Below are 27,954 nucleotides of genomic sequence, written 5' to 3'. Positions count from 1 at the left end.
AAATTCCACACATATATGAAACTATCCTCCCCACACATGCAGGAAAATTAGCATGCATAGTAAGAAGCTTGCTGGTGCCCACAAACTATCCAAGTTCATGTATACCTCTCCGCCCTTGCCCTTTTTCTAAATCTGCAAACTCTCCTTGGAAGAAAAAAAGTCCTAAAATTTATGGTTAAAACCCAAGTAAGTCAAGATTATGCTACAGCAATGCCAAGGAGATATTATTATTTTCTGTCTAACATTTTGGTCTACTGCCTTCCAGCCACAGCCATCACATGACCTTAAGAAGATTCCAGTCTCAAGCACTCGAGCCAACAGAACCATATTTCACGTCAACCATGATGAGACTGCATGCATCTGTTCTGAAGGCTCTTAGACACGACAATGAAAGGCACCTTGATGAATGTTAACAATCGTCACTGAATCTAATGATTACAAGTCTTGGTTCATCTGCTTCCTAAAGTGATTAATGTCTAAATCTCAAGGTAAATAACAAAACAAAAACACTCGGCAATAAAACTGTGCTTTATCAGGAACTTGTTTCTCAAAAGCTGGGTTGCTGCAAGAAACAGAGCTACTCACTGCTCACTACTCACCGAAGGGTCAACCTGGTCATTGGTTACTCCTCGCAGAACGATTCTTAACGGGTGCTTCATAAATGGAGCCAGACAAAGAAGACTCTCCAGGTAGTAGCCAATGCTGCGAAGGACATTACAGTCATGTTCCACAGACCCACCGTACAGGAGGCCAGGCTGGTAATACAAGGTTGTTCCTTACACCGGAGGAAGGAGAGCCACATTCAACAGAAAACAAAAAAAACAAAAAAACAAAAACAAAAACAGAAAAAACACTTAGTGTCACAAAGTCAACAAAGGAAGTAAAACCCAAGGGGAAAGTCTGACAAGGGCATCCAAGAAGTTCAAAATGCCATTCCTAAGGGCCCACACTTCACTCCAAAAGCTGACTCATTACTGTCAAGCCCCTGTAACAATAATAAACTGTGAGTGTAATTTAATAAACAGCAATAAATTAAACCCCTCCCTAAGCAACTGAGTTGCCAAAGTCGTGGCAGGGCAGAGGAGAGATCCTAACAGGCGCTCTGGTCTACCAAGAGCACACTCTGCCTGCTGTGGGGGGCTTTACAAATGATGTGCTAAAATCATCATATCAGCAACCAGCTTCTCCCGGGCCCCTGAAATGAGATTTCCCCGTATACAGCACTCACCAACAGGATTCCTAGAGAAGGCAAGTACTTGATGGCACTTAATACTGTTAATAGTAGCTATTTTAATAGTAATGAGTGGAAAGATCTGAAACTATTAAATAGCTTTAGTGGAAACTCTATTATCTTTATTCAGTCTTTTGCATATTTGTATCATCCAGAAAGTTTCTTACTGGGTATACGTATTAGAGGAAAAGTAAAATATTCTAGATTATTAGGGGCAGGGGACACATAAATGGGTGAACAAGGGATTGTTGCTGCTCAAAATCTTTTGCTAATGTCTTCTGGCATAATTAACCAATAAATTTAACATTAGAGGAAAGTGATCTAGGCTCAGTCACTGAAAAGGAAAGCAATTCTTTGAAGTTTCATAAAATAAAAAAATTTGGAGTTTCATTAACAAAAGAAAAAAAAAAAGACTGTATCATCACTAAATTCTGCAAATCTGTGCCTACAAATGAACCAAGTGAGAAACTGGCAGATCATTAGAATGAAGACTTCTCTGGTGGGGCAGGAAGTATGACATAGAAGCAGGATCATTTAAAATGTCTTACTTCCCAACTTAAGCTACAGATATGACCAGAAAATAATTATGAACCCTCTAAATCACCAAGAAAAACTGCTGGAAAAAAATGTTTTTAATTTAAAATTTTCTTTTAAATCTCCAGCAATTTCAAAGTAAGCCAAGGAGGACTCAAGGAATCATACATAGGTTGCAAAGGGCATCTGAAGTCTCATGTGATGCAGGGGCCACTTATTAGGACAAACTTGTCATCTTTCTTAAGAGAGCCAAGTGAGAAAGTTCAGAGTTTTCTTTGTGGAATATATGTGCAAAGGTGAATACTTCATGGAGCCAGCCAGTGTTTACCATGGTTTCCCATACAATGTCTTGAAAAAGAGTTTCTAATAGCCAACAAACAGCTAAAAAACAACCTAAGTGTTTACCTGTAGGGAGCAGTTAAATAAATTATCGGGCATCCATACAATAGAATACTCTACTAGGCCCATGGAAATGTTGAGATGGATCTGCGTGTGCCTGGCAGGGAAAGTTCTTGGAGACGTCTGTGATAGTGAAGAAAAGCTGGCTGCAGAACAATCTGAAGAGCATGATGTTGCTGGAGGCTTGAGATATAGAAGTGCGCAAGGAAGCAAAGGCATATATAGGAGACAAGGGCACACACCTCAGGCTGTGACCACGGCTGCCCCTCAGGGAGAGGGAGGGAACAGGAGAAGAAACAGGTGAAGGGATTTTCACAACTTTTGTATATACTTGAGCTTAATTTTTTTTTTTTCTTTTTATTGAGAGGAGAAGAAAGAATGCATGCAGGGGGCAGGGCAGAGGAGCAGGAGACGAAGAGGGAAAGGATCCCAAGCAGACTCTGCACAGAGTATAGAGCCCAAATGTGGGGCTTGATCTCACAACCCCGAGATCATGACCTGAGCCAAAACCAAAAGTTGGGACACTCAACTGACTCAACCAAAAGTTAGGACACTCAACTGACTCAGCCACCCAAGTGTCCTGTGCATTCTTACTTTGAAGATAAAACTAAAAAAGTAAAATTCAGCACATATAACTACTTCACAGGGTTTGCTGTAAAATTTGACTGTGACAAAATAAAGACTTTGAAAAGTTGTGCAGAAATATTAGGTAAAAAAAAAAAATTAGGTATAAAGTATTTTTATTGTTGAAAAAGAGAAGGTGCTTGTTTGTTGATGTGACATTTCCAGCCTTCTAACTTCTTTAATTCAAGTGTACGCCCCTTACATCGGCAGATTTCACATACATTTCCACACACTGTATCACGGACAGGAAACTCGCCCTTTCCACATGATTATTTTTATAGGGTCAAAAGGCATGAGAGGGAAGCCTGGGTGGCTCAGTGGTTGGGCATCAGCCTTTGGCTCAGGGTGTGATCCCAGGTCTGGGGATCAAGTCCTACAACGGGCTTCCTGCGAGGAGCCTGCTTGCTTCTCCCTCTATCTATGTCTGCTTCTCCCTCTATCTATGTCTCTGCCTCTCTTTCTGCATCTTTCATGAATAAATAACTAAAATCTTTTAAAAAGGAGGGGGGCGAAGGAGAGGGGGCATGAGAAGTAGGAATGTTTAAGTAGAATATGTGGGTGCTTTCAGGAACGGTAAGAAAGAGAGCTTACCTGTTTGGTTTATTTCAATCCGAGAACCATTAGTTACTTTGTCCAACAGTCTTATGAAGCTGGCTTCAAAGTCTGTGAGGAAAAGAGAAAACAGATTGGCCTCATGCCAGGTCACCATTTCCAGAGTACATGTGTTATCCAGGAACTGCGGTGGAAGGTATGTGACTTCCTGCATCATGCCCAGGTTCTTGTTAGGACTGGGGTGGGACCACTGGCTGAGGAAACTAAAGCAGCTGAAAAGCACTGAGTAGAAGACATATGGTTAGTGGAACTATGAGAAACAATTCAGCTTTCATATTCCACAACAAACAACAACTCTACCAGCAATCTGATGGGGTATTAATTTCAGCAGCTTACCACCCATCAAGGCCTGCTCTTCTGACTTGAGGAGTGCATGCCAAATACAGGAGAAACAGCAGAAAGTGGGGAAGAGTCTGAAAGTCAATTTCTTATTTATTCCAGAATACCTAAGAGGGCAGATGCAATTGTGACTCCTCAGTCTCAGAAGCAGTAAGAGGTCACTGTCTCCCCTACTCAACACTGTCCCTTTTCCCTTCTTCTGCCACTTTACTCATCTAGAGCTATCTAACCAGTTCAGTTTTTAACTTCATTACAGAGGTGCTTGAATATGAAGTCATTATTACTACCTTCTTTTTAACACACGAAAAGAGACTGGAAGAAAAAACACCGAATGTTAACGAATGGATTTCTCTTCATGGTAGGACTTTATAGGAATTTAATTTTCTTGCTTAAATTCTCATGTATAAATTTGGATAGATGTTATCTAAAACATAAAAGCTGGTCATTATTTAGAAGAGCGGTGTGTAGGGAGGGAGGACATGGATTTTAAATGTAAAGTAAGAGAAGAGGAAGAGGGAGGACTCAGGCAGGAGACTATGTCCTGTGGCCTTCCTGAGTGGATCTCACTCACGTTCAGACAATCATGCTCACCTCCTCCCTCTCTGCCGTCAACCTCCTGCCCGTGAACAGGACAGGAAGACCAACTCTCCCACACCAAAAGCATAGTGACCACCTGGTAGTTTAGGCGGTTTCCACCCCTATAATAAACTAGCAGAATTTTTAAGCACAGACGCCAGCAGTCACTTGAGCTGATCCCAGAAGGCGAGCACAACTAAGCAATTCCCATCCACCCATCCTGTTATTTAACACTGCCCCACGCTTCTTGCCACGGTAGATGTTGCAATCTGTACAAAGAGCCTTAGGCTAGAAGTCAGAGAAGCTCCAATAAGTCCTGAAACAAGGAATAACAGCTAATTCCAGCAGGGTGTGCATTGATGGTTACCTTACAGCCAGACAATCTCTCATTTAATCTGCAAAGCTCTCGACAGGGAGTGCCATTCCCATTTTATAGAAGGCTGAGGGGGATCCCTGGGTGGCTCAGCAGTTTAGCACCTGCCTTTGGCCCAGGGTGCGGTCCTGGAGTCCCGGGATCGAGTCCCACGTCGGGCTCCCGGCATGGAGCCTGCTTCTCCCTCTGCCTGTGTCTCTGCCTCTCTCTTTCTCTATGTCTATCATGAATAAATAAAAAAATTTAAAAATCTTAAAAAAAAAAAAAAAAGAAGGATGAGGCCCGAGAATGAGGTTGGCCAGTGACCGAGCCAGGGGTTGAGGCCAAGTCTGGGCTTCTCCAGAGTCCACGCTCCTAACCACATGACACTAGTTTGTCAAACTCAGTTTAATGCCTGAGTCAACTACCTCCTCTAGAAAATCATAGAACTTTTTAACTGCAGGCAGTGACCTACTGCAGGATCCTGCAGACCATTTAATGGGTCCCCAATCAACATTTATTTTTAATGAAATTAGAACAGAATAAACGATGCCAGTTAACTGTACACAGGGCACTGTTTGTGAAACCTTCAAGTGTTTTATAATTATCTGTATGTGCACTTGGTTGTACTGTTAAGTAGCATCACAAAAGTTTGAAAAGAACTACAAAATTGTTTCCATGACCTCGCGATAAAGAATATTGTTTTTAAAAATTAGGTATGATGTAGACCACGGTGCCACTCTCCACCTGTATTTCCAGCACATACAATGTACTCTGCACAAAAAAAGGAAAGTCCTGATTAGCTCAAGTTCTTGAGGTGGCTAAGGGGGAGAGGAACAGATATTTATGAATAAAGTCCATGATTAAACTCCATAACTTTCACAGATGAGAGGGGGAAAAAAAAAAAAAGAAAGAAAGCATAACTTTTAGAACTTTTTTCTTCTGCAATTCACAGGGCCATTTAAGCATGAACACAGTTAAAAATGCCCAGCACAGGAACACGGGCAGGAACAGAATGGGCACATAAAGAGACCTCCAGGCTGGACCTAGTCACAGCAAACAGGTGATTCAGAAGCAGTACTTGAAAGAACCAAACACAGAGCTAGTTCCAGAGTCCTGGCAACAGTGAAGATACAGCTCCATCACGTGGTTATGAAAAAGATCTCAGGTTCACCTAATAATAGTAAGACGAATGTCCCCAAACTCATTAAGACAGATGTGTAGGATTCCCTACCCCTTCACTCCCCACACAGCCTCTTTGACTCTTCTTCCTCAGGACTGCTTTGACTCTTCTTCCTCAGGACTGCTTATCTACATTAGTTCAGATATCAAAAAACAGTAGGGGAAAATATCCAAAACTAGGCACAATTTTACTGCACTGTTTAGGAATACATAATTAGGTTATAAAGCTATAAAGACAATCTACACAAATACTGTACTGGTCAGGAAAGCGGCTACCAGCAGGGACACAGGAGGGAGTCATGACCAGAGAGGCCCCTAGGTGCAACAGTGACTATTTCTTGACTTGGACGGGGTCACACAGGTGTTCATTTTATAATCTTTTTTTTTTTTTTAATTTTTATTTATTTATGATAGTAACAGAGAGACAGAGAGAGAGAGAGAGAGGCAGAGACACAGGCAGAGGGAGAAGCAGGCTCCATGCACCGGGAGCCTGACGTGGGATTCGATCCCGGGTCTCCAGGATCGCGCCCTGGGCCAAAGGCAGGCGCCAAACCACTGCGCCACCCAGGGATCCCCCATTTTATAATCTTTTAAGCACTACTTTAACATGTGCATTTTTTGTTTATTGTATTTAACATTTTCTAGAAGTTTATACTATATCTCAGAATTCTTTAAATATTGCCTCTGATACCTAAAGTGCTCCCCTTCTCAGTGAGCTCATTATTTCTTACAGGCAGCCTGTGACTATGTAGGACAGTGCCAATCATCGGTCTGGCCCATTCCTCACTAAGAAAGGCAAACTATGTCTCAAATGAGGGCAGTGAGGAAAAGAATACAAACTAAAGACCTACACTTTAGGAGTAAATCTCAACCGATAATGGTTTCAACTTAAAAAGTATCATAACAATTTAAATATCTAGAAACATTAAGTGTGCGAAAATAAATTATGATGCATATATCTAATATAATATATGTCACATATAAATGTTAGATGTATATACATTGGATATATATCAGAACACTTTGCAGCCTTACAATTTTTTTTTAAGATTTTATTTATTTATTCATGAGCGAGAGAGAGAGAAAGAGAGAGAGAGAGAGAGAGGCAGAGACAAAGGGAGTCCGATGTGGGACTCGATCCTGGGTCTCCAGGATCACGCCCTGGGCTGAAGACAGCGCTAAACCATTGAGCCACCTGGGCTGCCCCAGCCTTACAATTAATGAGAATTTTCATATACTGATATTTAAGTCACCTCCATGGTATGTTGAGTGAAAAAAAAGTAAGATGCTGGGATCCCTGGATGGCGCAGGGGTTTGGCGTCTGCCTTTGGCCCAGGGCGCAATCCTGGAGACCCGGGATCGAATCCCACGTCGGGCTCCCGGTGCATGGAGCCTGCTTCTCCCTCTGCCTGTGTCTCTGCCTCTCTCTCTCTCTATGACTATCATAAATAAATAAAAATTAAAAAAAAAAAAAGTAAGATGCTGATGGCCATTTGTGTGAAAAAGGAAAAAGCGTATATGTATTTGCCTAATTATGAAAAAAAGAGCTCTGGGAAGAAACACAACAAACTAGTAACACTGGCTGCTTCATAGGAAAGGGAAGATGGGAAAGAGAGACACACTTTGTTAAACCCTTTTGCTCCCTCTGAATTTTACACAATCGTGTATGTTTTTTAAATACATAAAATTCAAATTAAAAAATACACATAAAGTTACTGTAACACAATTTAAATAGCCAACAAAACTGCTCTCATTAAATAGCCTGTGAAAGATCTTTATAATACTATACGGCCATTAAAAATATTTTAAAAGAATTATTTAATTACACGAGGAAATGCTCACATCAAGGAAATAACTTAAAAGTAATATACACAATGTGATTTCAAGTTCTTTAGAGAGGTACCTAAAATATAAGACAATGAGCCAGTAATATCTGAAACTAGAAATCATTCTTATCCTCATTAAATCCCAAAAGGTAGATATTACAAATACATACCCAATTCTCAGAAAAAATTAAAAGGTATCTGTTGGGCTGGCAAGACTGGGGACCTCAAAATGGCCACTCTACCTTCATCTTCCCGCCAAAACTCTTTATAAACCCCCCTGAGGTTTGCCTGGGCACGACTTCCCTGACTCGACTTCCCCAACTCGACTTCCCTGACTTGGGCCTCTTCTCCAAGTCACGGAACCTTGCCAGGAGCGCTCCCCATTAAAGCACTCTCGAACCTACCACCTGGCTCTGCTGTCTTTTTCTCCGTTGATCATTAAAAGAAAACCTAACAGTACCCATTCACTTGGAAATATGCATAAAATATATACATTTTTTATATATAATATGTAACTACAGATGTGATTAATAAATTATATTTTAACTGAAAGAAACATATAACATCTTTCCTAAATTGTCAGCACAGGAAGAAAGAAAACTACAGGACATGCTCAAATATTTTAAGCAGAAACATCACTTTACCAGACTACACAACAGTCAACAACAACAACAACAACAACAACAACAAAAAATTACCACTCTGAATACCTTAGTAATTAAAAAAACAAAAGCAAGGGCAGCCCGGGTGGCTCAGCTGTTTAGGGCCTGCCTTGGGCCCAGGGTGTGAGCCTGGAGACAGGGTGTGAGCCTGGAGACCCGGGATGGAGTCCCACATCGGGCTCCCTGCATGGAGCCTGCTTCTCCCTCTGCCTCTCTCTCTCTCTCTCTCTCTCTCTGTGTCTCTCATTAATAATAAATAGATAAATAATCTTAAAAAAAAAAAAAGCAAGAGCAAAATGAACTGAGATTTTAGAAATGGAACTGAATTATAAGCCAAAAAGTAAATGAAAAAAATCACAAAAGAGATTTTAAAAATGGAAAATTGAGCAGAGGCAGCCCTGGTGGCGCAGCAGTTTAGCGCCGCCTGCAGCCCAGGGCGTGATCCTGGAGACCCCGGATCAAGTCCCATGTCGGGCTCCCTGCATGGTGCCTGCTTCTCCCTCTGCCTGTGTCTCTGCCTCTATCTCTAGCTGTGTCTCTATGAATAAATGAATAAAATCTTTAAAAAAGATAAAAATAAAATAAAATTATAAATGTAAAAAAAGGAAAATAGAGCAGAAAAAAAATCAAGCTATTAAAAATACAATACAGATCAATAGTTTCATTCATTTGTAAGAGGAAAGAAAATGTGAGTTAATAATAAATAATAAAAAATAATATAATTAATAAAAGATATTTGAGCTTTGGGTCACCTGGGTGGCTCAATCAGTTAGGATCCACCTCCGGATCTGCCTTTGTGTCTGCCTTCCACTCAGGTCCTGATCCTAGGAGCCCTACATCGGGCTCCCTGCTCAGTGGGGAGTCTGCTTCTGCCTCTGCCCCTCCCTTCCACTCAAGATCTCTCTCTGGCTCAGTCTCTCTCTGATCTCAAATAAATAAAATCTTTTTTAAAAAAGGGACACCTGGGTGGCTCAGCAGTTGAGCATCTACCTTCGGCTCAGGGCCTGATAGCACAGTCCTGGGATAGAGTCCCCACATCAGGCTTCCTGCATGGAGCCTGCTTCTCCCTCTGCCTGTCTCTCTGCCTCTCCCATGAATAAGTAAAATCTTTAAAAAAAAAATCATAAACTTTTATAATAAACTATTCCCTAATATTTACTGATACATCTGAAATTAATATAGCTAGGTAAAAAAGAGGATAAACCAAGCAGATAAAAAAAAAAAAGACACAAAAAAGATAATTAATTCTGTTCCAAAATGAAGAGAATAAGAAAATTTATCAATAAACCGAAAAGAGCACTGATAAAGTTGCTGAAATATTTTTTCCCAACATTGGAAGGAAAAAATTTTCTATTACATATCCCGAAGAACAGCAATACCAAAAGCATGGAGAGATGGCTTCAACTGCAGAACAGTTAAGAAGAGCACAACATGCAAAAAATAAATTAATTAATAAATTACAAACTAACTTCATTTTATTAGAACAAATGAGGGATGTCTGGGTGGCCCAGAGGTTGAGTGTCTGCCTTCAGCTCAGGGCTTGATCCCCGTCCGGGGATTGAGTCCCGAATCTGGCTCCCTGCACAGAGCCTGCTTTTCCCTCTATGTCTCTGCCTCTCTCTCTAAATGCCTCTCTCTATTAATGCATAAATAAATAAAATCTTAAAAAAAAAAAAAAGACAAATGAAATATCCCCACATAAAACCTTAGAAAAGAGACTATAACATATTTTTCAACTACCCACTATGGTTGAGAAGAGGGTCTCTCAGGGAAGGACTGCATATAATGCACAAAGAAAATGACAATATTATTAAATACAAGATTAAATACACAAAATAGGGTGAAATTAAGTAATTAGCTTGACTGCTACTGAAAAGGCAGCATCTGATAAAATTCAAAATCTATTTTTCAGTAAAAATCGGTTTTAAAAAGTACAAAGAATGAATTTATTGTAAGAGAGTTTATATATAAAAACAGAAGCCTTAGATGTTAAAGGAAAATGTCTTCACTGGCTGTGGGTAGACCAAGATTTCTTTAGCAGGACACAAAAAGATTTATAAATTGTACTACATTAAAAGTAGTACCTATTGCAAATCAACAGAAATCATTAAGTGTGAAAAAAACAAGTCAGAGTATAACTAGGTATCTGCAATACTTCAACAAAGAATTGTGCCATATTAATAAAATGTAATAGCATGCTACAGCAATGAAAATCAGCTAATGCCTATACAACAGAGATAAATCTTACAAACACGACAGAGAACAAAGAAACTAGACACACACACAAAATACATACTCTATAATTCCACTTACATAAATTATGGTTAATACTTCAGAAATGTGGGATCCCTGGGTGGCGCAGCGGTTTGACACCTGCCTTTGGCCCAGGGCGCGATCCTGGAGACCCGGGATCAAATCCCACATCGGGCTCCCGGTGCATGGAGCCTGCTTCTTCCTCTGCCCATGTCTCTGCCTCTCTCTCTCTCTCTCTCTCTCTCTGTGACTATCATAAATAAATTAAAAAAAAAAAAAAAACTTCAGAAATGTAATCTACAGTGTAAAAAGTCAATTTATTATTTCCATTGGGAGTGGGAGAAAATGGTGTGATGGAGCAAGGATGAAAGGTTTTAGGGTTGCTGGTCATGTTTTATTTCTTGACATGGATAGCATATCCATTTTGTAAATTCATCAAGCTATCCATTTATGGTCTGTGTCCTTTGTTTTTCTTTGGGGGGAGGGGCAGAGATTGAGAATCTTAAACAGGCTCCACCCCTAGCAGAGTGCCCACCACCCGGATCCTAGGGCCCTGCGATCCTGACCGGAGCCAAAATCAAGACAGCCACTAAACCAACTGAGCCACAAAAGCACCACTCAGGTCTGTGCACTTTTCTTAATTTACAGATATTCTCATAAAAGCTCTTTTTTTTTTTTTTTTTTTAAATAAAAATCAAGGGGCTGGGCAGCCCGGGTGGCTCAGCGGTTTGGCGTGCCTTCGGCCCAGGGCCTGATCCTGGAGACCCAGGATCGAGTCTCACGTCGGGCTGCCTGCATGGAGCCTGCTTCTCCCTCTGTCTGTGTCTCTGCCTCTCTCGCTCTCTCTTTCTGTGTCTTTCATGGGTGAATAAATAAAATCTTAAAAAAAAAGGGGGGGGGAATCCCTGGGTGGCGCAGCAGTTTAGTGCCTGCCTTTGGCCCAGGGCGTGATCCTGGAGACCCGGGATCTAATCCCACGTCGGGCTCCCGGTGCATGGAGCCTGCTTCTCCCTCTGCCTATGTCTCTGCCTCTCTCTCTCTCTCTCTCCCTCTCTCTCTGTGTGACTATCATAAATAAACAAAAATTAAAAAAAAAATCAAGGGGTGCCTGTGTGGCTGTCAACTGAGCGACCAACTCTTGGTTTGGGCTAAGGTGCTAATAATCTAGGTTCCTGAGATTGAGTCACCATGGGCTCCACACTTAGAGAGGAGTGTGCTTGAGATTTTCTCCCTCTGCAACCTCCCCTCTCTCAAATCTCCACTGCCGCGCATGCTCTCTCAAATGAATAAATCTTTAAAAAAAATAAATAAATAAAAATCAAGTTAAAAGAAAGAGTACCTTAAAATATATAACAGAAGCAAAGAAATTCAATCATTTCTCCAATCTGCCATACTAGAAATGCTATTAAATATATCTCAAAAAAAAAAAAAAGGTGTCAATAGAAGGAAGAAGTAGCAATTAAGGGAAAATATATCTTACCAACAAAGCAAGACGGTTTCACATACTTTGATCTGACCCCACATTTTAAAAAAAGCATAGTCTTTGACCCAGCAATTCCACATCTAGAACTCTATCCTGCAGGAACAGAAGTATGCTAGGATACATGTACCAAAACTTTTACTGCTGCTTTATTTATAATAACAAACAATGAAGATTACTTTTTTGGTCCCATGCGTTCAAATGTTCCTAGATATTTTGTTGTGCCTATATAAAAACCTATAAAAAATAAAATCAACAAAGGGAAATTTAATTCTCTGATTTACGCTGTAAAGAACTCTGAAAACTTAAGCATAAAAACAATCCTAGAGGGCAATGAAAAAAGACATCAGAGGCGGTGCAGACTGCAAATAGTCAACAGGAGTCAGGAAGGATGTGGACTATCATCAGCCATTAGGAATATGCAAATTCAACAGGACAGTACTACCAGGATGGCTAAGGGGTTTGGAGAAACTGTGAGCCCACCGGCCGCAGGTGCAAGGAGGAGCCTGGGCGCAGCACAAGGCACAGAGATACCCCCTAGCCTAGGGACCAGTCCCTCTTGGAGTCCTTCCTCCCACCTCCTCATCGTGTGCACCCCTCCTCCGGCTCCTCCTGTGTGGGCCACCGGCTCAGGCTGAGAGCCGCCTCTCCCAGCTGTGGGCTGTAGGCCGTGGGCCGTGAGCCCTGTCCTCCTCTTCTCTTCTGTCCTCTCCTGGGGGTATAGGAGGGCACCCCAGAGTTTCCTGATCCTCTGAAACCAGGTCACACTCACTGGTGTTCTAGTGGGAGTTCACCACTTCCTCCTGTCAGTGGCCTTCACATCAATAGCATCACCCATCCCTGGCAACAACTAAGGAGATTTTAGCGCGTTCCCCCCAAATCCGAGACCATCAGGTTCTACAAGACAGTGTGATCAAGATGGGACTTTTCCAACATGTGACCTCTGGTGTGGACATGGGCGTGTAAATGACCTTCAGCTGCTGCCTCTTAGCCAACAACCTTTGGGGAACGGCCAGAAAGAGCCCAGCAGATATCTGCAGCTGGTCTGAGGGCCAGAGGCCAGGAAGGTGCCTCAGTACCACCAGATGCACAGGCTCAGCCAAGTTTTGAAAATGCTTATCTTATTAGAACTAACACATTTTAAAAAACCCTTGGGGAAAACACCAAATGCTGGCAAGGGTATAGAGAACCTGAATCACTTGGCATTGCTGGTGGGAATATAAAATGGTAAGGCCATACTGGAAAACACTTTGACAGTTTCTTAAGTATGTAAACTACCATACAGCCCAGCCACTATACTCCTGGGCATTTATCCCAGGCAGAGACTTCTGTTCACATAAAAGCATGTACACAAATGTTTATAGCAGCTTTATTCATAAACGGTCAAAAAACTGGACACAATCTAGATGTCTTTCAACAGGTGAATGGTTAAAAAAAACACAACCCTGTAATACTTTCATATCATGGAATAGTGTACAGCAATAAAAAGAAACAAACCTGAAAAAAACAACAACTTAAATCTCCGAAGAATCATGCTGAGTGAAAACAGTCCACCGCAGAAGGTTACTTGCTGTATGATTCTACTTATATAACGTTCTTCAAATGACAAAATCACAGGACTGGAAAACAGATTGGTGACTGCCAAAGGTTAAGAGTTAGTGGGGTAAGGAGGAAGATGGTGTGGCTGAGAACCTGAGGAATCCTTGTGGTAATGGAAATGCTCACTACCTTCACTCTTACCCCTGTCGATTTCCTGGCTGTAATATTGTACTATAGTTTTCCAGATGTTCCATGTAAAGAAAATTGGGTGAACTGCAGACAGGATCTCTCAGTACTATTTATTACAACTGCATGTGAATCCACAACTATCTCAAAATTAAAAGTTTAGTTTAAAAAAAAAAAAAAGCTGAGTGAAGTAAGTCAGTCGGAGAAGGACAAACATTATATGTTCTCATTCATTTGGGGAATATAAATAATAGTGAAAGGGAATATAAGGGAAGGGAGAAGAAATGTGTGGGAAATATCAGAAAGGGAGACAGAACGTAAAGACTGCTAACTCTGGGAAACGAACTAGGGGTGGTAGAAGGGGAGGAGGGCGGGGGGTGGGAGTGAATGGGTGACGGGCACTGGGGATTATTCGGTATGTTAGTGAATTGAACACCAATAAAAAATAAATTAAAAAAAAAAAAAGATGGCACACAGTTCCATCTGGAATAGCATTTACAGCTTCCAAGCAACAGCAGATCTGAGAGCAGACAATTAGGATTCCTGGCATCTGTCTTTCAAAAATGAGTATCTCATTTTGGGCACCCAATAATCAACATGTGGCAGCAAACTAACAGTCAACAGAGGCACAAGAGGGCGTGTTCCCAATCAACCACACAATATTCGATCTACTATCATTATTAGAGTCCTCAGGCTTGTCCAAGTCTAGTTACTGATCAGTAACTCTGAGTCTCAGACCATACTAAAATAAAATACAGGTGCATCCTTGCAGTATAAGAAATGTAATTTGGTCTTTGTCCCTGATTCCTGACACAGAGCTCCTAAAACCCTTGGAAGTTCCAAAATAATAAGTGTCTCTTAAAATTTATTCATAAGGAGCCTCTTTTGAATTTATGCTGATGAGGCGACTCAGGATGGGGCTGGTCAACAGAAAGACCCAAGTGGTTAAAGAGTTGGAACTTTCAGCCCCATCCACTGACCCTGAAGGAAGGAGAGGTTGCCTGGAGATCAAACCTCATTAAAACTTGCATAAGGAGAGGACTTCCAGGCCAGTGAATGAACCACGTGCTGGAAGGGTGGCATGCCCTGGTTCCAGAGGGCAGAAGGACCCTTCAGGACCTGGCCCTATATACCTCATCTGTGTGTTCAGCTATATCCTTTATAATATCCTGTATAATAAACTCAGCTTTGTGAGCCACTCTAGCAAATTATTAGACCCAAGGAGGTTCCGTGAGAACCCCCGATTTATATAACCACTTGGTCACAAGTACAAGTAGCCTGAACCTGAGATTGGGACTTGTGACTGGCATCAGAAGCGGGCCTGAGAACCTTACCCTGTGGGATCTGCTGTCATCTCCAAGTAGACAGCATCAGAATTGAGTTCAATCTGTACTACACCCCATTGATGCCCACTGAGAATTGGAGAATTGCTTTGTAGGGGGAAAACCCCATCCATCTCGTGTCAGACCCATTGAGAGTAGAGGAGGAAAACAGTCTTCTCTTACAGTTCTCCTTCTAGAAGATGCAATTTATGAACAGCAGATTTAGCCCCCATACAGTTTACCAAGCAATGTTTTCCTTTCAAAGGACCTCTGTGTAGCATGTTTCTTCAACATATTTTAAGGCATTCTTTTGATTAAAACTCCAGTTAGCCCTCCCTTCTCAGAACCTCAACTGCTTACGCTGTGTGCAGCCCTCCCGTGGGTTTCCATCACTCCTCTCTCCCATTTCACAGGGTAAGACAGTGAGGCTCAGTCATGGGACTGGCTCAGAGATGCAGGGAGTAGCGCCGCGGCCTAACTACGATATCAGTGCTCCTGCCTCAGTCCATCTTTCCCTATTCCCGTTTTAAACGATTCTCATGGAATTCCTTCCATCTGGACCTCATCTTACCCATGAACTGTGATCTCAACTTAACCCAACAAGACACAGCCCCTATGAAATCCAGAGCCCCACGCTGCGTACGGCTGCTGTCCGTGGTGACAAGCAACAGACAAGTGCATCATACAGTTAAATGGGAGAAGCAGCCCTCCAGGCGGGAGCTGACCACAGCCTCCTTCCAGCTCTGTCACCCTGCAGACTTGAACTTGGCCAGCTATCTTACCCAACTATGCCTTGGCTTTCTACCTGCAGGAGCACAGCAGTAAAACAAAGTATGTACTTCCTCCTCACTAACAGCAAGAGTAGAATGGAACATAATTGTTCATGTTTCTCAGAATGAAGCAGAAATTATACATGGTTGTATAATTAATAAAAATCATTCCAGGATCATTTTTCTTTGGGGTTCAAATTCTTCTCATCATATACAATCTATCAGCGTTGGAAGGGGGCGGTTTTATTTAAGAGATTAGCTCGTTTGCTTGAAGCCACAGAGTTTGGCTTGGGTCTCATCCCCTTCTGAATCCCCATGCAGCTTTCTGGGTCCACATGCTGCTATTCCCAACCATTGGAGATATGGGGAAAAGAAAAGGCATAATAATTCAATCTCATATGCCCAGGGTTTTAACAACCACAGTGTTGACATTTTGGACAGAAGTATTTTTTGTGTGAGGAAGTTGTCTGGTGCAGCTCAGGATGTTTAATGGTATCCCTGGGCTCTGCCCACAAGGTGCCAGGAGCAGCCTCCCAGTTGTGACAACCAAAAACACCTCCAAAAACTGCCAACTGTCCCCCTGGGGAACAAAACTGCACTGGTTGAAAACCACTACATTATACATAATACACATCAATATTTGGAAGCCATCACCCAAGAGGAAAACTTAGGCTGAAAAAAAGAGGACAAAAAAAAGGCATAATTCTCTTTAAATATGTGAAAAGTTTCCATATAGAAGCAGGAACAGATTTCAGATGCCAGAGACCAGAACTATACTCTGTAAGTAGATTATATTATAAAACCAGCTAACTTTTTTTGTAATTGATCTTTTTACATTAGAGAGAGACCGTGCACAAGTGGGGGCAGGGGGTTGGGGGACAGACTCCCTGCTGAGCACGAGCTCAATCTCAGAACCTTGAGATCATGACCTAAGCTGAAACCAAGAGCCAGACATTTCACCAACTGAGCCACCCAGGTGCGCCCAAACTAGCTAACATTTATTTTCCCTACATGCCTGGAAGTCCTGTGCGCTTTATTTCATCTAATCTTTACAATAACCCGTTAAGTTGGTAATACTGGCCTCACTTTACCAATGAAAAAACTGAGGCTCAGAAATGTTAAAGAATTTGCCCCAGGTCCAAGAGCTGGCAGCATATGCAGAGCCAGGACTCAACCCAAGGTCTAACTCTGAGACCAAGCTCGTAACCACCAAGCTACTACAACCACAACAAATTAAGGATTTTACCTCAACATAATAAATAAAGAACTCTATGACTTACAAGTGGTTCCTTTCACCAACAGTGATTCTGGCAGCCACCATCATATCTGTCCAGACCAGAAGCAGATCAAGAAAGTCTTCCTCCATGACCCCCAGGGAGGCCTCTGCCCTGACTTCGCTGAGTCCCTTTACCACATTCAGCTCTTCCTACTTCATGTTACTCAAGCTACTCTCTCAAGCACTTCCTACTGAGAAAGCTCCCCCAGAGTGGGGCAACCAGCTCCTCATGTTTATGTTCCCACAAGGCCTTGCACAGTGGGCTCAGTAACCTTTCCTGAACCGCTGCCCCTGAGGCAAAAGGCCTCCACCACCCACCCCCAGCCCACGATTAGATTCAGCAAGCACCTTCCAGAGACACAGTTTTTTACTTAAACTGAAGATTTTATTGGCTGTGCTCTGAAGTTTTTTCCAATTCTCAGAATCTGAGAAGAAAGAGTCAGAAAGGGAGAGATGACTGGCAACATAGCCCGCTGGCTACATCTTCAATCAAACTACCAAGGACTCACCTGACTATGACGGTAGATCATGTTTCAGGGGCTACACATTATTTATATACATAAACACGTACATGTGGGTATATATATGTGTATATACACATACGTGTGGGTATCTATGAGTGCATATATATGTGTATATAAATGTATATATACACATATTTATATATTTATATATACATTTACTTATATATGTGTGTACATATATATATACATATACACACATATACATACACAACACATTTCAGCTCGCTCTTAAAGAAGTTTAAGCAAACATCTATGAGATTTCTGAGGACCTGAAACCAGCACAAAGAGACCTAAATCAGGAATCTCTTTTCTTTTCCCTTGGTATATTAAAAACGTAAGGCAAATAATGCTCTACATACAGCTTCCCATAAAATACCAACACATCTGCCAACAAGTACTACCTCCCCCAAGCAGTGGAGCCTGGCATCCTTTCAGGAAAGCGCCAGTGGCCAAGCCCTGTCGGAAGAAATGAGAGTTTGTGTGTATGGTGTGTATGGCAGTTGAAGAGATGTCCATAAACCGGGGGTGGGGGCATCCTTTGGAATATTAAATATTAGTTTGGATGCCACCTGTCAAAAGACAAACACTAAAATATATCTTTACAAGTACTGTATTTCCCATAGAAATGCTAGATTTCCAGGCCAAAGTACTTCTATTCCTATTAAAAAAAAAACAAACAACCCACCAACTATGTCCACTGTTCACAGTAGAAGCCTGTCTTCTTATCATATCCAGCTCACAGCAAGTTCTCTAAACTGGAAGTAAAGGGGAGGGCTGGCTGAGAATGCCACAGAGTAGAGCAATCAAGCAACTGTTTTGCCCTAACAGTCTCAAAATAAGGACAGCAGATGTTGAGGAAAACACCTGCAGAAACCCTGCTGGGGGTCCCCCCTCCTTCAGTGCTTCTGAACAGTAAGAGAGAAGAATCATGTACTAAACTAATACAAGCCCTTCCCACTATCAGCAAGTGTGGAGGGTCTTCTGGTTCTTTTTTTCCTAACCTTGTATCTCCATCAATGACATGGCATTTTCTCTTTATAGGCAACCAACTACCATTCAGGAGAGGCAGAAATGTAGCCCTCCAGAACAGGCATTCAGATGGATGATGAAATGGGCCGGCCACCTCCAACCCAAGTCTGGGTGCCAAAGTAAGCACTGCAACAGGACCGACAAAGCTTCCAAGACCAACCACAAACCCTCTCCTTCAATTTGCAGATGGATTTTTCCTTTTTTCCTTTGAGTGAATCTCCCAATTTGAGATAACCAGACAGAAGCTTTCAAATGCATGTGTCTTAGTCCAGGAAAACAGTTGAAAATGGGCACCACTTAACTTGATGTGAGTTTAAAACAGGGCGTATTTTGGGGAACCTGGGTGGCTCAATGGTTGAGCATCTGCCTTTGCTCAGGTCATGATCCACGGGGTCCTGGGATGGAGGGAGCCTGCTTCTCCCTCTGCCTGTGTCTCTGCCTCTCTCCTCTCTGTGTCTCTCATGAATAAATAAGTCAATCCTTTAAGAAAATGAAAATAAATAAAATAGGGCCCATTTTTTCATCAATACACCTTTATCGGGCAAAAAAAGGGGGGGGGCTTGGAAACCTATAGTTTAACGCTTGTCAAAAAAAAAAAAAAAGGAAAAATTAGCACAAAGCTTCTAACCTGCGCACACCCCAATTACGGCTAAAAACAAACATAGAATTTAAATTTTTTTCTTTGATCCACACCCAAGGAGGGGTGCGAGGGCAGCTGAGGGATCGTGACGACTGGGTCAGCCGACAAACGAGGGGGCAGCTGCTTCTGAGACGTGTTTTGGGACAGGGCACGGAACCAACCAGCGGCACTTCTCTCTGCAAACCTCTCTCCTCCTTCTATCTGCCCCATCACCACATTTCGGTCCAGCAAACTGCCTTGATCCTGAGAGGCTCGCAGCGACAGCAGGAGGGACCTAAGGCGGGCGAGGGGGCGATGCATGGGATGTGCTGCAACACGTAGCGCTGGAAAACGTGGAGCTGTTTACTAGCAGCGCCCGGGAGCCGCCAGCCTGCGCGCGGCGAGCACACCCCCCGGGCCCGACCCCGCCTTCCCCCCAAGCCCAGGCGCGCTCGGCCTCCCCGCAGCGCCCCGGGACGCGCAGGCTCCCCGCGCGCCGCCCCCCCGCCCCCCCGCGGCCCCCGCGGCCGCCCCGCCGCCACGTACCTCGGAGGCCCGGGTTATCGTCTCTGGCCCGAATCCTTCGGATTTTGACGGGGCGCCCGCTCAGGGTGGACAGGACCAGCCGCTGGCGCAAGAAGTTGCAGCCCGCGTAGCTGAGGGAGTGCGCCTGGGTCGCCATGTGCGCGCCCTCCGCCAAGGTGCGGGCGGCCGGGGCGCGGCGACTTTGGACGGGCGCGGGGATCGCGACCCCGGCGGCGGCGGCGACGGAGGCGGCGGTGACCCGGGCGCTCGACCGGAGCCCGCAGCCCCCGGCGCGTCCACGTGGTTTGGAACAGGAAGACAGAGAGACGAGACACCGGGTCAGAGGGGAGAGGGGCGGAGTCGGGGCCCGTCTCCCCGCCTCCCCACCCGGCCGGGGGAGGCTCCCGCACCGGGTCTCGCTGCTATTGGTCCGCGCAGGATCAGGGCGGTGCCCGTGCGGCGCTGCCATTGGCCTGCGCTGGAGCTGGGCGGTGCCCGGGCCGCGCTGCCATTGGTCCGCGCTGGAGAGGGGCGGTGCTCGGGCCCCGGCAACAGCGCGCGGCGGGAGGGAGCGCGTGCGGCGCGGGGGGGCGGGGGGCAGCCTGGGAGCCGAGCGCGGGAGCTCGCCTTCCTCGGCAGTCTCCGTGCAGTGCCTCCGCCCGCGCCGCGGCCCGCGGACGCGACCGGCTGGGGCTGGGTGCCTATTACCCTCGGTGCTAACGGCAAGCCCTGGATGTGGATGGTATTACCTCCCCCGCCTTTTTCCTGATAGAGACGACGGTGGGTTTGGCGCGCTTACCCTGTTGCGGTCTCGGCGCTGTCCCCGCGCTCCCCGCTGTAGCCCGGCGAGATGCACGCGTTCCCTACTGACACGTGAGGACAGACAGGAGGAACACTGATTGCAAAGGTGGCAGTGGCCCCATGCATGGGGACCGGGGTCTGATGATACCAGGCCATTGCTTACTGTTATGAGACACCAAGATGTGCCCCTTTGACATCCGCCCGTTTACATGCACAGCGCTTCTTGCCAAGTCAGTGCCTCGCGTGCCGCATGCCTCAAAATGGGCAGTTGTGATAACTTCGCACATATATACACAGACTCTGCTTTTTCTCTCTTTCCTGTCCTTTAATCCTGCACACCAACATCTTCCCAAAGATTGTACTTTGTCTCTCCTCTGCTCAAAAACCTTCAGAGATCCGCATTTATCAAATGACTACAAACTTATGAATCCAGTATCGTAAAAACATGGGTTTGCAACCGTTCTTGGACAATGTCACCAGATCCTGAGTTCCAGAACATTGAGGGGGCAGGGGGCAGTGATCTGCAAGGCTGGGAGCTTGAGTAAGATTAACCAAGGTGGCAAGCCTTGTGTGACTAAGATTCAGTTAGGAGGAACCACAGGGGAGGTCTGCACATAGGGTGACAGGTTATTAGTTTTGATGTTTATTGAGGGAGATGGGTAGTTCACTGATATTATTGCCATTTCTTAAAACTGCCTTTCAGGAAATTGGCAGTGGATATTAAAAGCTTCCGGACCTCTGAGAGCCCCCCTCCAACCCAATGGAGTGTGCCAAAGCAAAAACAGGCACCATCAGGCCAGGAGTGGATTTCTTTGTGCATCACCTCATTTTAATTACTCAACAGCCTATACTCTGTAGCAAAACCTGTGGGTGCCCTGTTTTATATCCCTTAAACTCTTCCCATTTTCAATGCAAACCTGCTAATTTTCCTCCAGCAGCACTTGTATCTCTTCGTCTGAGGGTTTTCCCACTTGCATGGAGCCCAGCAGACCAAAGGTGCTGAGGAATTAATGTTCCCCAGAGTCGTCAACCAATGACTGATGGGAGTTGATGTATAAATGTCTCCAGCTCTTCAACTCTTGGATGAGATAGCTCTGTGATGTGGATTATACAGTGTTTCCACAGGGTTCCCTAAGAGATTTTAAGCTCCAGCTGCCCACAGTGGTAACTTGCTTAAGTAACTTTTACCAGCTTCCTTCCTCTTCCTCTGCCCCCACACACCTCCAAACTCCTTTTTTTTTTTTTTAATGTATTTATTTAGAGAAAGAGAAAGTGTGAGGGAGGGGGGAAAGGGAGAGGGACAGAGAATCTCCAGCAGACTCTCCATTGAGCACAGAGCCTGACTCAGGGCTCGAACTCAGGACTCTAAGGTCATGGCCTGAGCCGAAATCAAGAGCTGGATGCTTAACCAACTGAGCCACCCAGGCTCCTCTTCTCAGCTCCCTTCTGATATTTCCTGGGATTAATTCCCAAATAAACTACTTTCACTCAAATTATTGCCCCAGAGTCTTCTTCTAGGCAACCCCAAAATAAGTCCTGATTTCTAAAATTTGAGAACTGAAGTTCAGAGAGAATAAATGACCTGCTTGAAGTGACATAGCTAATAAATGACAACCAAAATAGAAACTCCATCTGCCTGCCTGCCTGCCCTTCTCCCTCTCCACCTCCCTCTCTCTTAAATCCTATATCTTTGGAACACTGAATCTCCAATAAAAAGCCTAGCTACTATGGAGCCGCCATGCCAGAGAGACCACACAAAGAGAGTGTCAACTATTTTAGCTGCTGGCTAGCATCAACCACTATAGATGTGGCAGTGATGGAGCCTTCAAGTGATCCCAGTTCCCAGCCAGCCTCTGCCCAGTGTTTGGAGCCACTCTGGCTGACACCATTTGGAGCACAGATAAACTGTCCTCACTGAGCCCTGCCCAAACTGCATATTCCTGAGCTAAATAAGTGATTGTTACAGTTTTAAGCTATGGACTACACGGTAACGGACAACTAACACTACAAGTCCCTGAATCCCATTTTCTATATAATTCTAGGTTAGCAAACCACAGGAAACATCTTGTATGAGATTTGGAAGACAAAATTGAAGTCATAGCCACATTGTTGATGTTTGAAAGGTTGCTACAGGGTACCAGGCTGTCTTGCAGCTCACACACTTAGAGATGTTGACCGTCCTTATTGGGCTAGGGCCATAATTGGGCGCATAGCCTCTCCAGTTCTCGCTTGACCCTGCTTTAGCAACTCCAACTGCTGGGCCACTTGTGCATTTACCTTCATGATGAAGAACACCATCCTCTGCTGGTCACACACATCACTGAAGTTGGATGCTTTGCAGGCAGTGAGAGATTGAAGCAGGTTCCAAAACATCCTACTGACTTGGGGTTCCATCAGCAGGCACAACAGCCTCACAGACTGTGAAATCAACCCCACAATTAATTGCATCAGGTCAAATCCCTAAAGGTGAGACTAAGGCTCTCTTCTCTGCTAAAGGTGTTACATACATAATCTTATTTGGTCCTCACCCCAACTAGCTCCAAAGTTGGATTATGAGTATATAAAAGTTTATGATACAATTGTCTCTACCTTCATTTATATTTGGAATTATCCATTACAAACTTTTCATAGATTTTTCTTTCACCCTAAATGATAAATGACATATATCTTGCCTTGTAATCACTTCCACAAATAAAGGCAAAGATAATGATAATACAAGGATAAAAGTGTACTTGGTTCAGCAATGGAACAGAGTAGAGACCAGAGTAGAAATGAATTCTTCCCAGTCCATGGAGAAATTTACTCAACACCACATGTCCACCCACTCTGCTATCTCATTATCTCTTTTATCCAAACTACAATGGTTCTACAGGCTTTTTCTCACCTCAGCCTGGAACTGATGCTTACACTGTTCCAGTTTTAAGATGAATTTCTGTGTTCAATGCTCTGCCTCTGGGCCCCCACAATAACTATTCACAACTACATTTTTGCATATAAACCCTTTTATAACTTGTTTATGTGCAGCCTTTCTAAAAACACTTCATGATCTAGTGAATGCAGGGACAATATTCTATCATTTACAGCAGAAATAGTGGAGTGCCTGGTGGCTCAGTCAATTGGGTGTCTGACTCTTGATTTAGGCTCAAGTCATGACATCAGGGTGGTGAGATCAGGCCCTACATCTGGCTCCATGTTTAGCGGAGAGTTTCCTAGAGATTCTCTCCCTCTCCCTCCACTCCTCCCCCATTCACATTCTCTCTCTTTCAAAAATTAAATAAATAAAGTATCTTATCATTGTATCTTCAGTGTTTACTTTTTCCTTTTTTGCTATTTTTTTAAATTTTTTATTTAAATTCTATTAATTAATATGTAATGTATTATTGGTTTCAGAGGTAGAGGTCCATGATGCATCAGCACAATGGACTATTATCCATAAAAAAGAATGAGATCTTGCCATTTGCAATAACGTGGATGGCCCTAGAGGGTATTATGCTGAACGAAACAACTCAGACAGAAAAAGACAAATACTATATGATTTCACTTATGTGTGGAACTAAAAAAACAAAATGAAGGAACAAACAAAACAGAAACAGACTCATAGATACAGAGAACAAACTGGTGGTTGTCAAAGGGGGTTTAGGGGGATGGGCAAAATGGGTAAAAGGGAGTAAGAAGTACAGACTTCTTGTTATGGAATGAATAAGTCAAGGGAATGAAAAGTACAGGGTAGGGAATACAATCAATGATATTGTAATTGGGTTGTGTGGTGGCAGATGGTAGTTACACTTTCGGTAAGTATAGCATAATATGTAGACTTGTCAAATACTATGTTGTACACCTAAAACTACTATAACATTGTGTATCAACTTCAATTAAAACACACACACATGCACGCATGCACGTACACACACACACACACACACACACACACAGATTGTTGGGCCTCATCCCCAGAGTTTCTTTTTTTTTCTTTTTTTTTTTTTTTTAATAAAAACAATCCCACAGCATTTATTGTCCTCTGGTAAGAACATAAAGGTAATCAAAACAATATGAACAAGGGTTTTAGAACTATATTCCCAACAAAGGACATCTAAAAAAACAAACTACGTGGCCTTCTCAAGAATTTCTCACTTCACTGATCATTCATTCTAGTTGGAGACACTTTGGAGCAGGGTAATATTATCTCCTTTTAGCATGATCCGACCCAGTTGTTTTCTTGACTTTGTTTTAGAATGAATCTCTTTGGCATCGTCTAATACAAGGCTCATGTACTCATCAAAACCAATGATACAGCCCTCTATCCGCATGTTTATTTGCTCATAAAGCCACACCTGAATCCGAGATCTATTTTGCAAGTATCTGAAGATGAGGTTGATGGGCTGAACCATCACCTTCTGCACTTTCTGGCCCTGGCCACGGTACGCCATGGTGGAAGCGGACCCCAGAGTTTCTTTAATACATCTGCAACAAGGCCTAAGAATTTACATTTCTTTTTTTTTTTTAGGATTTATTTATTTATTTGTTTATTTGTTTATTTATTTATTTGAGAGAGAGAGAACACATGAGTGGGAGGGAGAGGGAGAAAGAATCTAAAGCAGACTCCCCACTGAGCATGGAGCCCCAACACAGGGCTTACTTAATTTCATGATTGCAAGAACATGACCTGAACCAAAACCAAGAATCAGATGCTCAACTGACTGAGCCACCCAGGTGCCCCAGAATTTATATTTCTAACAACTTCTGAGGTGGTGTCAATGCTTCTGGCTTAAGGATCACTCTTTGAGAAACTTAAGAAACAAACAAAAATGTATGGGATGCCTTCCTGTGTACCTACATACACCTGATTGGAGCTGCAGAATAAGAGAAGAAAGAGAAAGGGGCAGAAAGAATATTTGAAAACATAGTGAGCAGATCTTTCCAAATTTGATGAAATACATAAATCTACACATCCAAGTTATTATAGTCCCTATGTAGAATTGGCTCCTGCAGATGAGAACTCTGTCCTGGCTGACACCTTCATTACAATCTTGTGTGGCCCTGTAGCATAGCACCAAGCTTGGCCATCCCTAAATGCCTGCCCACAGAAACCGTGAGATAATGAGTATGTGTTCAAGCCACTAAGTGTATGGTTATTTGTTACCCAGCTACAGAAAATTAATACACTAGTCTGTCTGGCTCCTGCAGTCTATGCTCCTTGTCCCTTTCCTGATTAGTTAAACATATCATGAAAGGCAGTAACTGAGGAGTTGGTAGAGATTATAGACTTTCAGAGTTCCAAGAAACTCACAGGGCACTAGTCCAGCACCTCTAAGACATGCAGATCCCCTTCCTCAAGGGAACATCTAAGAAAATAGGGATATTGGGGATCCCTGGGTGGCTCAGCAGTTTAGCACCTGCCTTCGGCCCAGGGTGTGATCCTGGAGACCTGGGATCGAGTCCCTCATCAGGCTCCCTGCATGGAGCCTGCTTCTCCCTCAGCCTGTGTCTCTGCCTCTCTCTTCCTGTGTCTCTCATGAATAAATGAATGGAATCTTTTTTTTAATTAATTAATTAATTTATTTATTTATTTATTGGAATCTTTTTTAAAAAAAGAAGAAGATTGGGATATTGAACTATAAGATGGTGATCTGAGTCCCAATAACATTGAGATGATGACTAGGGATAACTACAAGTAGTGCTTTTAAATATTTTTTATGGCTGAGTGAAGTAAGTTAGTCGGAGAAGGACAAACATTATATGTTCTCATTCATGTGGGGAATATAAATAATAGTGAAAGGGAATATAAGGGAAGGGAGAAGAAATGTGTGGGAAATATCAGAAAGGGAGACAGAACATAAAGACTGCTAACTCTGGGAAACGAACTAGGGGTGGTAGAAGGGGAGGAGGGCAGGGGGGTGGGAGTGAATGGGTGACGGGCACTGGGGGTTATTCTGTATGTTGGTAAATTGAACACCAATAAAAAATAAATAAAAATAAATAAATAAATATTTTTTATGATTCATAGAGACCCACTGATTATGATATTTACTCTCTTTTCCTGTCATTGTTAGCAGTAAAAACACTGATAAAATTTGAAAACATCTGTGTGCTTGTTTCAGAGCCTTTGGGTCGGGGGTGAGGGATAAGGAACTTGAGTCTTGTTTTATAGACAATCTTAAACCATCTTCATTGACTGTGAAAGTGACAGAGAAGTGGATGATCAGCAGGTGATAAACACAGCAGAATTTTCAAGGCACCAGTTGCCAATCTTGAAGCCACATCATAATTACAAAACATTATGGTTTATAATTACAAAACTTCAAATGTGAGTTGAAGCCCAATACACAAACATAAAACTGTTACATAAACAATACATCCCTGATTTTTCTATGACTTTCAAAAGTTCTCATATTTTATTCACTATCTCTGTCAAATCACACTCACCACTCATCAAATCACATGTTCCAATATTTGATTCAGAACCATCTGCATTACAACTTTTTCACTGTTAGAAAAATATTTAACCATAAAAAGGAACTTAGTGATCCATGAAAAGATAATGGGTACCCAAATGTCCACTGACTGATGAATGGAAAACCCAAATAGAGTATATCCATACAGTGGAATATTAGTTGGCAATAAAAGGAATGAAGCACTCTACGTGCTACATCATGGATGAGCCTTGAAAACATTATGCTAAGTCAAATAAGCCATCTATCAAAAAAAAGAGAAAGAAAAAAATCCACTTATTAGACAGTTCCATTTATATGAAGTGTCCCAAACAAGCAAAACTGTAGAGACCACTAGTAGGTTAGGTGGAGACAAAGATGGTCACTGGAGGTGGGTAAGGGGATGGGGTAATTGAGTGATGGGCATTAAGGAAGGCACTTGACGTAATGAGCACTGGGTATTGTATGCTACGATGAATCACTGAACTCTACTCTGAAACTAAAAAATACACTATATGTTAACTAATTAATTTTTTTTAAAAAAGATAGTCATTGGAAAGTCCAGACTTACATTCCACCACCTTAGCAAACCTAATGAGAAAAGGCCTCTTTCCAGCAGCACTAGCAAATCTGGAGTAGAGTTCTCACCGGGTCACATACCCATTTCTGAACCCATGGCATGTATGCCCTGATTGGCCAAACCTGGGACACACACTCACTTCCTTTGTGGAGAAAGTCTTGCCAGTGCCTCTAAGACTATGGGAAGCAGGAGAGGGAAGTGGCTCCCCTAAGGAAAAAGAGTGCTGTTATCACAAGAGATAATAGATGCTGGATGGGCAAAAACAGTACACAATCACCTCACCAA

General features: G+C 43.1%; 2 protein-coding genes across 4 annotated transcripts in view; both read right to left on the bottom strand.

The window, feature by feature from the left end:
- RCL1 (RNA terminal phosphate cyclase like 1) overlaps window positions 1-20,125 on the bottom strand; it is a 59,940-nt gene extending 39,815 nt beyond the window's left edge. For 2 of the 3 annotated variants that reach the window (XM_038527255.1, XM_038527256.1), the window contains exons 1-3: window positions 19,882-20,125; window positions 3,380-3,451; window positions 600-775 (exon numbers count right to left, since the gene is read on the bottom strand). In XM_038527255.1, coding sequence (XP_038383183.1) covers window positions 600-775; window positions 3,380-3,451; window positions 19,882-20,017 — 384 coding nt within the window. In that variant the 5' untranslated portion in view covers window positions 20,018-20,125. Of the gene's footprint in view, window positions 1-599; window positions 776-3,379; window positions 3,452-17,167; window positions 17,319-19,881 lie in introns of those variants that run through there. The other variant, XM_038527257.1, reaches the window with a different exon arrangement.
- A 4,522-nt stretch (window positions 20,126-24,647) lies between these two features.
- Window positions 24,648-25,107, bottom strand: LOC102153759 (small nuclear ribonucleoprotein E-like). Its single transcript, XM_038525619.1, has one exon. It carries the CDS (start codon window positions 25,086-25,088, stop codon window positions 24,810-24,812), a length of 279 nt encoding a protein of 92 aa, XP_038381547.1. The 5' UTR covers window positions 25,089-25,107; the 3' UTR covers window positions 24,648-24,809.
- Between the last annotated feature and the right edge of the window lie 2,847 nt (window positions 25,108-27,954).

This window comes from Canis lupus, chromosome 1, assembly GCF_011100685.1.
Source record: "Canis lupus familiaris isolate Mischka breed German Shepherd chromosome 1, alternate assembly UU_Cfam_GSD_1.0, whole genome shotgun sequence".
Taxonomy (NCBI): Eukaryota; Metazoa; Chordata; class Mammalia; order Carnivora; family Canidae; genus Canis; species Canis lupus.
Note: the sequence above shows the minus strand (reverse complement) of the source record. Positions and strands in the feature narration are given on the sequence as shown.

Bases quoted from the DNA above. Each gene is read 5' to 3' on its own strand.
- LOC102153759 (XM_038525619.1), bottom strand. From the start codon at position 25,088: ATGGCGTACCGTGGCCAGGGCCAGAAAGTGCAGAAGGTGATGGTTCAG.